The sequence below is a fragment of the Epinephelus lanceolatus genome, chromosome 19 (assembly GCF_041903045.1).
Source record: "Epinephelus lanceolatus isolate andai-2023 chromosome 19, ASM4190304v1, whole genome shotgun sequence".
Lineage (NCBI taxonomy): Eukaryota > Metazoa > Chordata > Actinopteri > Perciformes > Serranidae > Epinephelus > Epinephelus lanceolatus.
In genome coordinates this window covers 20,665,180-20,680,474 of record NC_135752.1, presented here as the reverse complement: position 1 = coordinate 20,680,474, position 15,295 = coordinate 20,665,180, and the positions used below count along the sequence as shown (strand labels likewise).

Sequence of the window (15,295 nt, the reverse complement as noted above, 5' to 3'; positions counted from 1 at the left end):
CTTATTTAATGGACACCCAAAAGTTTAGCTCATGCAGTCTGCATAGCTGATAGATGCACTTTAGTTGGAGGCTACTTTGCAATTTAAACAGGGGAGTTTCAGTGTTTTTACTCAGCATTAGCAGACCGCTGAATGGCTACTTACCTGTCCTTAAGTATTGTACATTGTATCCCAAAACCTCAGGAAAAATAGCACCCAAGATTATGGTGAGCATAAATTTTAAACTAACCAAGTTCATGAATATCTTAATGATACAAGTTCTTCCAATTCACCAAATGAGCCTCCACCTGCACCAAGCAATAATGAATCATAGACTGCATATATATATTCTAACCTGAGATGCTGGACAAATCAATATAAATATCATTAAAAATGTAATGCTATCCAATGAAACACCCAGCTGTGTCATAAATATTACTGTTGTAAACATGGATGAATTACTGAATGGTCCTAGCGGGCACAGGCCCAGGAGCCAGTGTCAGAGAGCCACCTTCAATTGCAAAATGTCACTCTAATTAATATCTACCAACCAAGAGGAGACTCAAAATGGCCACAAAGAAACACAAAAAGAATACAAAGTGATGCAAAGAAACTGTAACAACATGCGAAACAACTACAAAAGACACACAATAACCAAAAAACACACAAAATGACTGCAGGGATGAACAAAACAACTACAAGGATACACAAGATGACCTCAAAGACACAAAACAGCCATAAAGATATTCAAAATGATCTTAAAGAGATGATTACTGAACAAAAAACACACATACAACAACAAAAGAGACAAAAACACCACAAAAGCCCCTTTTTATTCCCTGTTCAAGGCGGAAATATCGTGCTGTTATGGCGCCTTGCCATTCTGTATAAAATAATTAAAATTGCAAAGTGATGGACAGAGTTGTTTTGCTGTTAAGCAGACAAGAAAGGTAGTAACAGCACTGATTCACTGTATAAAAGGGATGAGACCATGGGCAGGACAAGTGTGATGTTTTGACATGTTATGTGTGCAACCCATCACCGGAGATTTAAAAGGTAGCTAGAAGCAGTTAGCAGCTAACTCAAAGAAGAACAGTGGCCACAAAATGCTTGCAAATTGAGAAAACAATGAGTTCCAGGAGCTTCTTATCCTCCGAGCAGAGGACGAGATCAGCAGCCATATAGCAGAGACAGTAAATGATTGTTATTGCCACGTTAATGCCATTGTTATTGTTTGGAAAGTGCTGCTGACGAATATGTTGTATGTCAAACCAGATGCAGATGCCGTTGTATTAGATGACACACCAGTCACGCCTCCTTTGCTTCTGCAATGCCAGCATGCTTTCTAAAACTACAATGAAGAAAAAGAAAACTGAGAGAAATGCAAAAGCACCCCAAAAAAGAGACTTTGGAGCAGCCATACAACAAAATCTCTGTTAAAACAACCCAGTCTCACTCCGAAGTTGTCAAAATCTGGTGCTTGGGCAGTGACTTGCAGCATCAGACACTGATGAAAAAGCTGTGCTTTAACGTCGGCATGATACTTGGCTAGCTGTTGTTATAGTTTAACCGCGCTCAGCAGCGTCAGGGAAAAACGCGGTGGGAAAAGAATGAAAGTTACGGCAGCGAAAATCTGAGTAGGGAGGGTGGGAGTGGTGGTGGATGGGTCCAACAAACACCAACTTTCACCCAGGACTTTCACGTCCTGTAAAATTCTTAAGCCAAACCTTGTTCTTTTGTCAGGAAACCCAATCACATGCTTTTGTCGCCTAAACCTAACCACGTGCGTTTGTCGCCTAAACCTAACCACATGCCATTGTCGCCTAACCCTAACCACGTGTTTTTGTTGCCTAAACCTAACCACGTGTTTTTGTTACTTTAATCTAACCTGGTGCTTTTGGTGCCTAAACCTAACCACGTGTCTTTGTTGCTTAAACCTAACCACGTGTTTTTGTTGCCTAAACCTAACCGTGTGTCTTTGTTGCTTAAACCTAACCACGTGCTTTTGTCGCCTAAACCTAACCACGTGTTTTTGTTGCTTGAACCTAACCATGTGTTTTTGTTGCCTAAACCTAACCATGTGTTTTTGTTGCGTTAACCTAACCACATGTTTTTGTTGCCAAAAACTAACCACGTGTTTTTGTCGCCTAAAACTAACCACGTGTTTTTGTTGCTTTAACCTAACCACGTGCTTTTGTTGCCTAAACCTAACCACATGTTTTGGTTGCCTAAACCTAACCACGTGTTTTTGTTGCCTAAACCCAACCACATGCTTTTGTTGCCTAAACATAACCACGTACTTTTGTTGCCTAAACCTAACCACGTGTTTTTGTTGTCTAAAACTAACCATGTGTGGTTGTCGCCTAAACCTAACCACGTGGTTTTGTTGCCTAAACCTAACTACGTGTTTTTGTTGCGTTAACCTAACCACGTGTTTTTGTGGCCTAAACCTAACCATGTGTTTTTGTTGCTTAAACCTAACCACATGCTTTTGTTGCTTTAACCTAACCACGTGCTTTTGTTGCCTAAACCTAACCACATGTTTTGGTTGCCTAAACCTAACCATGTGTTTTTGTCGCCTAAACCCAACCACATACTTTTGTTGCCTAAACATAACCACGTACTTTTGTTGCCTAAACCTAACCACGTGTTTTTGTCGCCTAAACCTAACCACGTGTTTTTGTTGCTTTAACCTAACCACGTGCTTTTGTTGCCTATACCTAACCACATGTTTTGGTTGCCTAAACCTAACCACGTGTTTTTGTTGCCTAAACCCAACCACATGCTTTTGTTGCCTAAACATAACCACGTACTTTTGTTGCCTAAACCTAACCACGTGTTTTTGTTGTCTAAAACTAACCATGTGTGTTTGTCGCCTAAACCTAACCACGTGGTTTTGTTGCCTAAACCTAACTACGTGTTTTTGTTGCGTTAACCTAACCACGTGTTTTTGTGGCCTAAACCTAACCATGTGTTTTTGTTGCTTAAACCTAACCACATGTTTTTGTTGCTTTAACCTAACCACGTGCTTTTGTTGCCTAAACCTAACCACATGTTTTGGTTGCCTAAACCTAACCATGTGTTTTTGTCGCCTAAACCCAACCACATACTTTTGTTGCCTAAACATAACCACGTACTTTTGTTGCCTAAACCTAACCACGTGTTTTTGTTGCCTAGACTAAACCACGTGTTTCTGTTGCGTTAACCTAACCACATGTTTTTGTTGCTTAAACCTAACCACGTGTTTTTGTTGCCTAAAACTAACCATGTGTTTTTGTCGCCTAAACCTAACCACGTGTTTTTGTGGTCTAAACCTAACTACGTGTTTTTGTTGCGTTAACCTAATCACGTGTTTTTGTTGCCTAAACGTAACTATGTGTTTTTGTTGCTTAAACCTAACCACGTGCTTTTGTTGCCTAAACCTAACCATGTGTTTTTGTCACGTAAACCTAACCACGTGTTTTTGTTGTGTTAACCTAACCACGTGCTTTTGTTACCTAAACCTAACCACATGTTTTTGTTGCCTAAACCTAACAACGTGTTTCTGTTGCGTTAACCTAACCACGTGCTTTATTTGCCTAAACCTAACCACGTGATTTTATTGCTTTAACCTAACAACGTGCTTTTGTTGCCTAAACCTAACCACGTGTTTCTGTGCTTAAACCTAACCACGTGTTTTTTTCGCCTAAACCCAACCACATGCTTTTGTTGCCTAAACCTAACCACGTGTCTTTGTTGCTTAAACCTAACCATGTGTTTTTGTCGCCTGAACCTAACCACGTGTTTTTGTCGCCTAAACCTGACCACATGTTTTTGTTGCTTGAACCTAACCACGGGCTTTTGTCGCCTAAATCTAACCACGTGTTTTTGTCACCTAAACCTAACAAAGTGTTTGTTGCCTAAAACGAACCACGTGTTTTTGTCGCCTAAACCTAACCACGTGTTTTTGTTGCCTAAACCTAACTACGTGTTTTTGTTGCGTTAACCTAACCACGTGGTTTTGTTGCCTAAACCTAACCATGTGTTTTTTTTGCTTAAACCTAACCACATGCTTTTGTTGCCTAAACCTCACCACGTGTTTTTGTTGCTTTAACCTAACCACATGCTTTTGTTGCCTAAACCTAACCACATGTTTTTGTTGCCTAAACCTGACCACAGGTTTTTGTTGCCTAAACCTAACCATGTGTTTTTGTCGCCTAAACCTAACCACGTCTTTTTGTCGCCTAAACCCAACCACATGCTTTTGTTGCCTAAACATAACCACTTACTTTTGTTGCCTAAACCTGACCACGTGTTTTTGTTGCCTAGACCTAACCACGTGTTTCTGTTGCGTTGACCTAACCACATGTTTTTGTTGCCTGAACCTAACCATGTGTCTTTGTTGCTTAAACCTAACCACATAATTTTGTTGCCTAAACCTAACCACGTGTTTTTGTTGCTTTAAACTAACCACGTGCTTTTGTTGCCTAAACCTAACATGTTTTTGTTGCCTAAACCTAACGACGTGTTTTTGTTGCCAAAACCTAACCATGTATTTATGTCGCCTAAACCTAACCACGTGTTTTTGTTGCGTTAACCTAACCATGTGCTTTTGTTGCCTAAACCTAACCACATGTTTTTGTTGCCTAACCCTAACCACGTGTTTTTGTTGCCTAAACCTAACCACGTGTTTTTGTTGCTTTAACCTAACCACGTGCTTTTGTCGCCTAAACCTAACCACGTGTTTTTGTTGCCTAAACCTAACCACGTGTTTTTGTCGCCTAAACCCAACCACATGCTGTTGTTGCCTAAACATAACCACGTGTTTTTGTCGCCTAACCCTAACCACGTGCTTTTGTTGCCTAAACCCAACCACATGCTTTTGTTGCCTAACCCTAACCACATGCTTTTGTTGCCTAAACCTAACCACGTGTTTTTGTTACCTAAACCTAACCATGTGTTTTTGATGCCTAAACTTAACCACGTGTTTTTGTCATCTAAACCTAACCACGTGTTTTTGTCGCCTAAACCTAACCACGTGTTTTTGTTGCTTTAACCTAACCACGTGCTTTTGTCACCTAAACCTAACCACGTGTTTTTGTCGCCTAAACCTAACCATGTGTGTTAGTTGTTGGAGAAAAAAAGGTCAATTTGCGTTGTTGTACTGACGCAGTGTGTTAATTTTGAAAGAGACAGTATGTAAACGGTAAATTCCCTGTGAAAACGGAAGTGTATTTTGAAAGAAGACAAGGCATGTAACAGGCAGAACTTGACACGGCATCCCAGAACGTCAACAACCAACACACCCAGGGAACCTTTCTCATTGTATCTGGATATGGGAGGTCCATGACCAAACATCAATATGTGATGATGTAGGAGAGGTGGTGGGGCCTTTTGCATATCTGTGCCCAGGGGCTTACTTTCTCATAATCCGCCCATGGTTGTAAAACCTATATTGTTTTAATGTTCAAATGTTGGGACTCTCTTTTCTCTGTCCTTCAATTATCATTTGTTCCTATATTAATTGTTCATTTATGCAAAGGAACAGTGTATCTATCTATCTATCTATCTATCTATCCCATTTTCATATTACAGTATTATGAAATTGTTACGTAAGACGCCACAGCACAATAACACAGGATTAAAGGAGTCCACTTTGTCTGATTGACTCAGAGTCACATAAACAACCTGTGCTCTATGATGTGGGGGTCCTCAGCGAGAAAACTAAGCCGAGCTCAGTTTCCGACGTGACTCTCACTCTCAGGCTGTGCCGAGAATCACGATCTGATTGGCTGAGGAGCGCACCAGCTCTGAGTAGAGCAAAGGATGCCAGAGTGCTCAGGCACTAGTCCATGGACGGATGCGAGCAGTCAGGGGACGACGGAGAGACCGGGCACACGTTGTTATTATTATAACGAGGATGCTGCGTTACAGTGCAGAGTAGCCTTGAAACTTTGAGACACTATTTTACAGAGAGGAGCAAGTTAAGTGTGATGTTTTGGCTTCATGTTGTGAAATCCCTCTCACCACCACATCCACCACCACCACCGACACATCCTCTCAGGAGTGATGGGCTCTAAGTTGACCAGACAGAGAAGTCTCGATTTAGAAACCAAATTGCCCAAGAGGAGACGCCAGAGGAATGACACCCCGGGAGAGGGCGAGAGAAGTGGCGGCGGGGACTTCTTGTTTACCTCCTTGATGCTCAAGTCCGACAAGCTCCCGGGGATGCTGCGGAAAACCAACCACAGCCCATATGTCAGACGGGTGGCTTGGATCCGGGAAATCCAGAGGCTTCTCCGGGAGCAGAAGATGGAGCAAGCAGCCGAAGTGCTCAAACTGCTGAGGAAGGTAAAGGGCTGGCATTGTTATGGATCATGGATGCGCTGAGTTTGTTCGGCTGTACTTTATTCTCGCGCTGTTATTACAGCAGGAAATGTGGTTTAATTGATGCTGTGAGTAGGTTTTGGTGATAAGCACGTGGGCAAAAAGTTTTCTGACATTCATACGTCAAAATGCACTTTATTTTGTTTTACCTGAATGTCATATAGGCCTGTTGATTTTATATTATTGAGAAACAAGTTCATGTGATAATCTATGTGCAGATGCTTTAAAATATGTAAATCACAGCAGTTTATTCACTTGTGTCCTTACTTCAATAAATCTGACACACTTCCTATATGTTATGTACACAGAGCTTTACATACATGGGTATTTTTGGACTTCCCTGCTGTATATAACCAGCAAAAGCCCAGCTATATTAAAACTGATGGCACCCACTGGAGAAAATCCCACTTGTCATGGAGTGCTCATATCTGCAGGTATCAGTGTGTTAACATATCTTTTTAAAGTTAAAGTCATTTCATCATCTACTTTTTGCAAGTTCTCATAAAAGCTTCCCAGTGAGGACATAAACGCTGTATCCTCTGTCACCTCCTTTTAATATTCCTGAGGAAAAAAAAGAAGCACTTATAATGAGACGCTGGTTTAAATCAACAACCACCTGTTTAGTCTGAAAGGGAATGGCTACAGAGCCAGCCGGTTCATGCTCTGAATATTCAATCAGCTCCAAACAACACAGAACACTGAGTGCATTATATATCCACCCTTTAAAATACACCAGGAAGACTTGGCTGCCTCTGTTTCTACTGTGACAAACTTTGTTATCTTAAGTGCATGACTGGGATTGGGTCTTTTTTAAACAAATGATATGCTAGCCTGTGGCCTCTTGGTAACAAGGTTTCAGAGTTAAGGGTGCAAAAGGAAATATTATGTAAATAACACAAGTGAGTGGAAAGCCATGTCTGTTCTCCTTTTCTGCCATTGTTCACTGTTTCCCATGTGAAGGTTTGAAATGTGCATGAGATGGTTTTTTTTTTTTAAATATATAAATCCGCATAGGAAGAAGCACTTTTGCAAACTCACTTGATACTCTGATGTGGTTTTGTGGGGGAGCTGTGGCTCAGAGCGAGTCGTCCACTAATCAGAAGATCAGCAATTCAATCGCCAGTTCCTCCAGTCTGCATGTCCGAGCATCCTTGAGCAAGATACTGAACCTGATGGCTGTTTCATCAGTGTGTGAGTGTGTTAAAAACTGAATAGCAGGTGGCAGGTGGCTTTAAGTGGTCAGAAGATTAGAAAGGCGCTGTACAAGTGCAGATCCATTTACCATTTAAACAACACTAACCCGTCCACTCCCCTGTTGCACGGCTTTGTGCAAACACTTCTTTGTTGACAGCGTCATAGCCCCCAACTATAGGTATGTTTATTTCTTGCATTTAAAGGTGCAGTCAGTGATTCTAATCCAGTGCACTTTTTGTCAAATTCTGAGAAGATCTCCTCACATTCTGATTTGAGTGTATGCTGAAGAAATCTGGTGGTCATACACAGGCCTGGCTCTGTAAATGGCAAACAAAGAAGGTGGCACGGTCCAATCCAGCCAATCAGCAACAGGGGGCATTCGTATTCGTGCACAGGACAGGGGAGAGGCAACCCACACACCAGAAAAAATGTTGGCATTGTACATTCCTGCAAACCACAGATACGTTCCATTTGTACATTATTTTGTAGCAGATACAAAGAAACTAAAGATTTCTCAACAATGCTGTGGTAAAAGTGTGATTAGGTTTAGGCACAAAAACAACTTGGTTATGGTTAATAAAAGGTCATGTTTGGTTTTAAACACCCGCGTCTTGGAAAGCAGGAACGGGTTGGTAAAAGACACCATGGTTTGCTGGTTCAAACATCGCTAGGAAACGCTGTGAAGGGTCACTAAAATCACCCAAGTTCTGTGTTAAAACGCAGGTGGAAATGCTGTGAAGGGTTACCCAAAAACAACTGGTGTTGTTGATTGTTGGTCTTGAATAGTGGTCTGTAGTGATCTGCAGCTTGGCAGCCGTCTCACCCAGGTATTACGCCATCCACCATCCCCTCCACCTCCTGCTGACAAAATCAGCTCATGTACTACGTCACTATAGAAATGTCAATATGCTGTGTACAAAACATATAAATGTAACGTATCTGTGGTTTGCAGAAACCTACAATACGAACATTTTCTTTTTGCCACTGGGCTGGGGAAAGGCCATGGACGTATAAAGAGACAGTACGTGGGAGCAGGGGCGGAAATCCCAGGGGGGAGAGGGGGGACATGACTCCCCCTTCAGTAAAGCTGTACCCCCCTAGAATCATTTGAGACACAATTAATAATTTTTGAACAATGCAGTAGTATTTATTGAAAGCACAATGTAAGCGGTGCTCATTATAATCGCACAATAATGTGCTATTTAAATCTTAGAAGATTTAGTCCCCCCCTCCCATTCCTAGTAGTGGTATATCCCACACTCTTTCCAACAGGCGGGGCTGCTTGGCAGCAGTAGCATGTGGCTGGAACCGCTGCCCACATCGCGCATCGCAGGGTAAGATGTTCACTCACACAGACACAGTTTAACTTACACAAGTTACAACACATCCCATTTACTGTTACAACAAGCCCCAGGCCCAGGATGATAATATAAACTGTCTGCAACATTTCTCCTGCATTGTTCAAAAGCCTACTCAATTACGAGTGCTGCTAAGCTAAAAGCTAATGATTAAGCTCAGAGTTTAGTGATAGAGAGGACAGGAGAGAAAGAAGAGGGAGAGGACAGGACAAGAGCAGTCAGTGGCGGAGCAATGGGTACCTGTCTGTAGGCTCTCCACCTGTCAGTGAGACAAACATGAATGACGTGCAGTCTAACTGACAAGGAGTGGTCATTACGCGCAACTATTACGCACGGTTGTGGCGGAGCGGCTCGTATGGGTACCTGTCTGTAGGCTCTCCTCCTGTCAGTGAGAAACATGAAAGACGTGCAGACGAGGAGCAGTCATTACACGTGACTATTACGCACGGTTGTGAGGTGCGCAGCGGCAGATCTCACAGCACACTTTACCAGTTTAATTGCAGGAAATGTTTAGTTTTAGTTTTAGTTTAGTTAGTATAGACATTCACTCTGCCTGTTGGAGAGATAGAGAGAAGATTAAAGCATCAAATTGCGGTAAAATATGCTGTATAAAAGACAGGCTACAACTTTTTTTCCTTGTCCCCCCCTGGAATTATTCTCTAAAATTTTACTGTTTATTGTCCCCCTCAACTATGAAATGGGATTTTCGCCCCTGCGTGGGAGCATGAGCGACAGTAACTCTGGCACATGCTAACATGCAAAACTCCACAACTCAAATATCAGTAATCTCTCTCCAGGATCGCTTACTCCACCTTTACATCTTATCTGTTTAACTTCCCCTTGTAACACCTTCCCCACTCTAATCCACACTTTCTGAAGATTTATCCAAATGAGGAGAAGAAAAAGATATAGTTTTTAGAGCTCAGCTTGAGCTTTCTGCTGCCTTCTGGTAGCTGTGCATTGATCAAAGGAGAACAGTTTTGAAGTTCAGACAAAAGTAGTTCTGATCAAGAGGGCCCCCTGTCATGCAAACTCCCTGCCCATCTGTATGGTGCCGTAGAATAAATTACACAGATGTGTGTAGATTAAAGAGGGAAAACAATCCTGAGGAGAAGCTTCGGGTGTCGGAGGAGTCTGAACCGAAAACAAATTTGTAGGTATCATTTCTGCTCTGCATTGAATCCATTATCTGAGTATATACAGTTTAATTTTCACTCTAAAGCTTTATATTCATATTTGTGTGAAGCAGGAGGGATATGAGTCATGCATCTCTTCCTGTAAGACTTCACTGTGCCTGTGCCTGTGCCTGTTTGCTGAAGCAGTCCTGCAGTCAGTCATATCTTGTACGAAAAAAGATTTTAGAGATCAACATGTACATTTGTCAGTCGTGAGCAGGGGCAGTTTTCTCCGCAGCTCTGCATTTAAACTGCTAACGAAGCACCAATGCGCTCTCCATCGCTCAGTGAGGTGAAGCCAGAGCGCTGTTGTATGTCACTGGGGCTGAAGCCAAGTGTCTGACTAACAATACTTCAAGACGGGAAAAAGAAAAAAAACTGGCAGTAGATCTCCTGTTGTTGTTCTCCAGCAGCAAAGCAGTTTTCCTTCTCAGAGACGGATGGATTTGGAGATAATCACCTTGAGATGATGGATGCTGGAACAGGTTTCTTTCATATAGAGGAAGTCATTACAAAGAGGAACCAAAAACACCGGCCCCCGCACTGTATCTCCATCACAGATCTGCCTTCTGGGCCATTAAGTTAATTAGTTTGGGATCTTCTACATATTCATTAGTAAACAAAGAATCAGCAAATACTCATATCAATTACGCTCTACAGCGTGCACGCAGAGTAACCAATGTGCAGCCATGGAGAAGACACTAATTAAGGTGTATTCTGTGGTGTGTGAAGACCATTCTGAAGTCCGAGGTTAGCTGTCACAACACATATTTTTAATTTGTTTACTTTATTCAACTTCAAATGCATCAACCACCCAGATATTGGTGCCTCTCTGATCAAAGTCATCCATCAAGACATAATTAAGGTAGAAATATTTATGTCTTGTTAGGGGTTAGAGTTAGGGTTTATTTTTCTCTTTCACCGCACCTCCTGCCTGCCTCTCTGTACGCTATTCAAATAAAGACAAAATGTCCCATATAATGAATAAATAAATAGCCTAAAAGTGTGACATGGACTCGCATTAATGGAGTAGTTCAAGATTCCAGGAAACACACTTATTCACTGTCTTGCCAAGAGTTAGATGAAAATATTGATACCATTCTCATATCTGTGTTAATATGAAGCTACAGCCAGCAGCCGTTAGCTCAGCTTAGCATAAAAACTGGACTGGGGACAACAGCTGTTCCGGAAGTTGTTTTCACAGGTTGGTTTTTGTACAGATTGAACAAACAGGATGTAATGTGTTGAGGGGATAGTTCGGATCTTTTTAAGTGGGGTCGTATGGGGTACGTCAGTCTGCACGACCCCACTTTGGAGAAGCAGGCTGGACTACTCACACAGAAGTAAAGAAATGTACTGTTGTAGACAGGGTCAGCAACAAAATGTATTAAATCAATATCAATTTAAGTGTACACTATATTTTGACTCCTTTACCTTTCAGTCAGACTGCAATTTCCAACGGGGAACTGAAGCCATTATACCGCTCTCTTTAAAACCAGACGCCATTGAGAAAAACAACAATTTAACATCGCAGAACACAGGAGTTGCTGGTGTACCACTGCTTAGATAAGTTATTTTGTCTGTGTTGTGGTGTGACTTTGGCAATTCATAGGGTTAGTTTAGATTCACCAAAGTCACACAATAACTAAGTTAATAATAACTAACTAATAACTAGTTAACTGATCAATGCAGCGGTAGACCAGCAGGTCATGTTTTCAGCAGACCAAAATTACTGTTTTTGTTAATGGAGTCTGGTAGTTTAGATGGGGAATCCATTAACGGCTTCATCATCAAAAAGGACTGCCTGGTAGAAAGGTAAAGCAGTGGAAATACTCTCAGCATAGCATACACTTAAACTTTTATTGATTTTTTTTTAGGTGGGATGTTTTTTAGGTAGCTAAAATATGTTTGGCTGCTACAGCCTGTCCACAGCAGTACCCTGCTTAGCTTCCATGTCAGCACTCCCGCCACTTCTCCAAACTGGGGGCCATACTGACAGACGTCTACTGTAGGTAATACACTGACTATGGATGAGCACCTCATACAACCCCACTTTAAAAAATCTGAACTATCCATTTAATTAATGAGCTTTGGACAGAACCAGGCTAGCTGCAGTCTTTGTGCTAAGCTAACCCTCTCCTAGCTGTAGTTTCACACTTGCACCACAGACATGAGATTCATATCAATCTTCTCACCTCGCTCTTAGCAAGAAAGCAAATAATCACATTTCCCAAAATGTCAAACTATTCCTTTAAAGAAGGTCAGCTTCTGGTATGCTTCTCACAAACTGAGAGCATTTGAAAAAGGTCAAGCTTTTGGCACTTGGCTCATGTGGTCTGAAGCTACAACATAAAGATCATAAAGACCTGGTGAAAATGAATGTACTGGAGAGTCACTTTGTAAAGGTAATGCATATATAAAGTTACTCATTATTTTAGGGACAGATTGCTTATGTGACTGTAGCAATATAAGCAACATGCTCTGTCAACGACATCATACGCATACACAGATATATCAGTGTGTGCCAGAGGAAACTATTCTTCATATGTCCTGTCACATTTGACTAAGCTGAGATATTGACCTCATCCTACTTGTCAGATATCCTTGCCAAAGCATAGCTGCTGCTGGCCACGCATTTGTGTCTTTGAATCTTCTGCTTCTCAGTGCTTTCTCACATCACAACTATGCAGTTCTGAATATATACCTTGGATTTTCATATACTTAGCCCAAGTAAAAGTAAGCAAACCAAAGTGGACACCTGACAGCTGTGACATGTCTCTTACACTGAAGCAGAGGACTGTGGGACTGGATTTGTCATGCAGCGCAATATATTTAATTGGATTCTAATGAACTGCATGTGTGGGATGATGCTCTGCGGTTCGGAGCTCCTCGCTTTATTCAGACTTTTTTGTGATGAGGCAGACGTCAGATTAGATATGCGGCTTTCAGGGGGACATTTGTAGTGGGATCTAAGGGGAAGTACGCAGGCATCCTGTCAGTGACAAATAGGAAAACATTTCATGCTTTTATGATTAGGAATCAGTCAAATTAATCCACAGGATCAAATCTCTGCATCTATTTAAAAGATGTGCCTCGTTTCAGCTGTGAGTCCCCCCTCATATCTGATGCTGCACTACGTAGTTAGCACACGTCATCATAAAATAATCTTCAAATTCCTCTGTGCCTCCATTTATGGATGCATGTGGTACCCTCAGTCTGTGCTAAATGAGGTTTATTGAAGGGAGAGCTGGTCGGAGAGGATAGTCCAGCGTCAGGGAATCCCACAGAGCTCCGATATAATAAATCAACTCAAAAGCTGGAGGAGGAGAAAATGCTGATGGGAGTTTTCCTCTCTGCTTCCGCTGTGCCCCTTAGTGTTAGGGCTGTCAGAGCGTATACAGCATGCTTTACACAGCCTCAACCTCCAGCCTGCTGTTTGAAAAGCTTTTCAGTTCATATAGAGCTGACAGTATTTACTCTTCAGCTCCGCAGCTTCTAGTTGAACAGTTTTACAAGAGGATGATGGTCTAGTGAAATATGTTTGTTAGTCAGCAGCAGCCGTTATGTCACTGATATAGCAGCATGGATGAGTAGAGTAAATCATCTTTTAACAGTTGTTGTGGATTAGGAGAGAAATGCAGCTTTGTGCCTAAAAGGAGATTTCCTTTCACTATTTCTCCTCTTACTTCTCTCGTCTTTCATCTTCTGTTCATTTTGTTTCATCTGCTCAGATTCACATCTTCCCTGCTGTTTGTTGTTTTGTTTTTTTTCCTCCTCCTTCCTCTGTCAGTGTTGGTATCGTCCCCAAAAAGGCGGTGGATGCTACATGCTGGTGAGGCTCAAACACTGGTTGTTAATGACACGTCAGCACTCGAAGCATTACCTGAAGATGCAACATATTTACATTGTCTCCGCAAATATAAAACAGCCTGAAGGTGATAAAAGTGTCATTAATAAGCAGGCATGTGTCTTGGTTCCTAGTTAGGGATTGGAGGAGATATGATTTAGTCACGGATCATGATTTTTAAAAAACGCTTAATAAGTTGATTGTGGTGAATTTCAATTATCGGGATAAATATCGTGTTCAGCAAAGAGACTGCTGAGAAACTAACAATAAAAAGACCCTAAAAACACAGGCTGCATATACATCAACCTAAAAGAAAAAACTATCAAGCATTAAGGTTGGGGATCTTCTAAAAAATTGTGATGCCAGCACCAATACCAGTACCCTTAAAGTGATACCAATCAGAGTACTTCATTCCATACTCATCATGTGAATGTAGTGTATAGCCATACTTTCAAATATTTTGGTGGCATCTCAGCACACTAAACTGCCAACACAGTCAAACACACCAAGCTCGACTTCGCTACACCACAGACTGTATGAGTTGCAGCTGCTACTGTGGGATTGTGAGCTCTGCATCGGGAACAGTTACATTATCTAACAGTTTCAAATGTTATTTAATGTTTATCAGCCAAGTAGACCTGTTTTGGTGTCAGTGTGAGTTCATTGGGAAATGGCTCAGTGTTGGATGTTAGCACTGCTACTGTGTTAGCTCTTGCTAACCAGGTACACTTGCCAGAGGAGAGGTCCGGAGCTCCGGAGATGAAAGTTTGCTGATCCAGTGGAGAGTTGGGATGGTGCAGGATCAGAGCCCTGGTGCAAAAAGGTTCTAATGCAGGTATTGTTTGACTTGAGACATTTTGATTAGGGATGTTCCTGGCAACTAATTTCCCTGTTGACTAAACGAAAATTTTAATTAAGGCTAGTCAACACTCAAGAAAACAGTCAAAATCTTCAACAACCATGTCGGATTTTAAATGCCCAAGTACAAGACACTTTATGCCATGCAGTACAAATGTGAACATGATGGCAACTCAGTCAAAAGTTAACCACTACAATCTAAAATAAATAAATTGCCTCTGAAATTTGGGGCACATTGAACCTTGCGGATTATCCCACAAAAAATGATAGCAATTCACTTTAAAGTTAACAAAATATCTAAATTATAAGTTAAATTTCAGCTGAAATGAGAGACATTTTGCGCCGTGCAGTATGAATGTAAACCCTGCACATTATCTGACAACAACTCACTTAAAGTTAACAAATAATATAACGTCTCAAAAAGATAAATTGCTACTGAATTCATTTACTACATCAAAGTACTGCCAAACAGCGCTGGCTTTGCAAGAGGAAATCTCTCTTATTTCCCGCCGTGCTGT

At 41.5% G+C, this 15,295-nt stretch overlaps 1 protein-coding gene across 1 annotated transcript in view; it reads left to right on the top strand.

Annotated features, from left to right (window-relative positions):
- Positions 1-5,725: 5,725 nt before the first annotated feature.
- Positions 5,726-15,295, top strand: part of lrrc75bb (leucine rich repeat containing 75Bb) — a 45,230-nt gene continuing 35,660 nt past the window's right edge. Inside the window, exon 1 of the mRNA XM_033646166.2 lies at positions 5,726-6,309. Within this exon, the coding sequence (XP_033502057.1) occupies positions 6,028-6,309 (282 nt within the window). The 5' untranslated portion in view covers positions 5,726-6,027. The remainder of the gene's footprint in view (positions 6,310-15,295) is intronic.